This window comes from Epinephelus moara, chromosome 10 (genome assembly GCF_006386435.1).
Source record: "Epinephelus moara isolate mb chromosome 10, YSFRI_EMoa_1.0, whole genome shotgun sequence".
Lineage (NCBI taxonomy): Eukaryota > Metazoa > Chordata > Actinopteri > Perciformes > Serranidae > Epinephelus > Epinephelus moara.
In genome coordinates this window covers 3,116,288-3,118,122 of record NC_065515.1, presented here as the reverse complement: position 1 = coordinate 3,118,122, position 1,835 = coordinate 3,116,288, and the positions used below count along the sequence as shown (strand labels likewise).

The window sequence follows — 1,835 nt, the reverse complement described above, 5'->3', positions numbered from 1 at the left end:
GCACCTGGAGGAAACCCACGCTGACACGGGGAGAACATGTCAGAGCACCTGGAGGAAACCCACGCTGACACAGGGAGAACATGTTGGAGTACCTGGAGGAAACCCACGCTGACATGGGGAGAACATGTTGGAGTACCTGGAGGAAACCCACACTGACACAGGGAGAACATGTCGGAGCACCTGGAGGAAACCCACGCTGACACAGGGAGAACTTGTCGGAGCACAACTCCACACAGAAGGGCTCCCCCACTCCCCCAACGTAGTGAAATGACATCATTAAGAGTGTACAACGTGATGACACGGAACGTTCTGCTGCTAATAGAACGTATGTTCTGTTTGTTATGGTTCTGATTTTAGATCTACTACAACAGCAACATGTAAACCACGACCTCCTGCCGCTGTTAAACTTTCCATCCTGTGAGAACAGGTCATGTAACACAGGTTATGTTACCTGAACCTCACTGACACATTGTTTTCAGACTAAAACGTTTATACTCTCTGAAGGCTGAGTTTTTAATCTAACATCAGTGCTCTTATTTTAAAATGTACGAGGATGATGATGATGATGGTTCTGACCTGGATGAAGAGCCAGGAGGTGACCAGCGCCAGGCTGCTGTACTGACCGTTGAAGCGGTAGTGATAGGCGTAGAAGGCAAAGTGGTACAGATAGAAAAACCTGAGGAACACAAACACATTACAAATAATACACTCACTTTAATGGATTTTGTTTTTACCTTTAAAAACCCTTACCACACTGGGGTCCACGAGTGTTTCTGTTCATGAGATTCAGATCTGTGTCAACTCATTAAACATCTGGATACTGACAGCATTAGAATTCATATTTAATTAAAAAGAGTCATCACATAATACAAACCCTCAGCCTTATAAACACCTTAAACTCATCATTAAGAGAATCATTAAATGTTTCACACTGATGTGAAAGTCAGGACATTAACCCTTAAACTCTACTTACTCCATTAATTAAGGTTTTTTTCATGTCTATTTTTAAATTAAAATGAAGGATCTTAAGATAATTAATGGGTTTGATGTGTTTCAGGGTTAATTAAGGGTTACTTAAGAATATCTTAAGGGAGTGCCTGTGGGCGTGGTCAGAAATGAGACGCTGTTGGTCATGTGACTCACCTCAGCCAGTGGCGTTTGCTGGTGTTGGTGTGGCAGCAGATGGCGTCGTACTGGTCGGCCAACCAGACGATGAGGATGATGTAGAAGGCTGTCGTCGTATCGTTGAAGAACTCTGACATGATGGCCTCCATGCCTGATGACAGGAAATTACATCAGAGGGTCAATATTTAACTCTTCATGCTGCACAAAACCTCCAACCAATCACAACCTAACCAGCTGCCCGGGACTCGACAGTTATGACTTGGGACTGTTTCGACTTGGGATTTGACTGCCTCAACAATCTGAGCTCTCAGGACACAGACTCACCAACGAGGGCCAGGATGACAGTGAGTAGAGGGGCTGCTGGGAAGGCGATGGTCATGTTCATCTCCAACATCTGCAGCAGGTCCACTGAGGGGGGACAGACGGAGACTAGATCAACACTTAGATCATGTGTCAGATACATGTTTCATATGTTCGGTGTTCTGATCATATCAGTGTTCTGTGCTCTGACCAATCCTATTTACTCTATATATGCTTCCTTTAGGTAACATCATTAGAAATCACTCTATAAATTTCCATTGTTATGCGGATGATACTCAGTTGTATTTATCGATGAAGCCAGAAGAAAGTAATCAATTAACTAAACTCCATAACTGCCTTAAAGACATAAAAACTTGGATGAGCACCAATTTCCTGATGTTAAATTCAGA

The 1,835-nt window shown here is 43.4% G+C and overlaps 1 protein-coding gene across 2 annotated transcripts in view; it reads right to left on the bottom strand.

The window, feature by feature from the left end:
* The window catches only part of tmem259 (transmembrane protein 259), a 23,115-nt gene that overhangs the window by 6,441 nt on the left and 14,839 nt on the right, over positions 1–1,835 (bottom strand). For both annotated transcript variants that reach the window (XM_050054136.1, XM_050054135.1), the window contains exons 9-11: positions 1,450–1,533; positions 1,144–1,276; positions 577–676 (exon numbers count right to left, since the gene is read on the bottom strand). In XM_050054136.1, the coding sequence (XP_049910093.1) occupies positions 577–676; positions 1,144–1,276; positions 1,450–1,533 (317 nt within the window). The remainder of the gene's footprint in view (positions 1–576; positions 677–1,143; positions 1,277–1,449; positions 1,534–1,835) is intronic.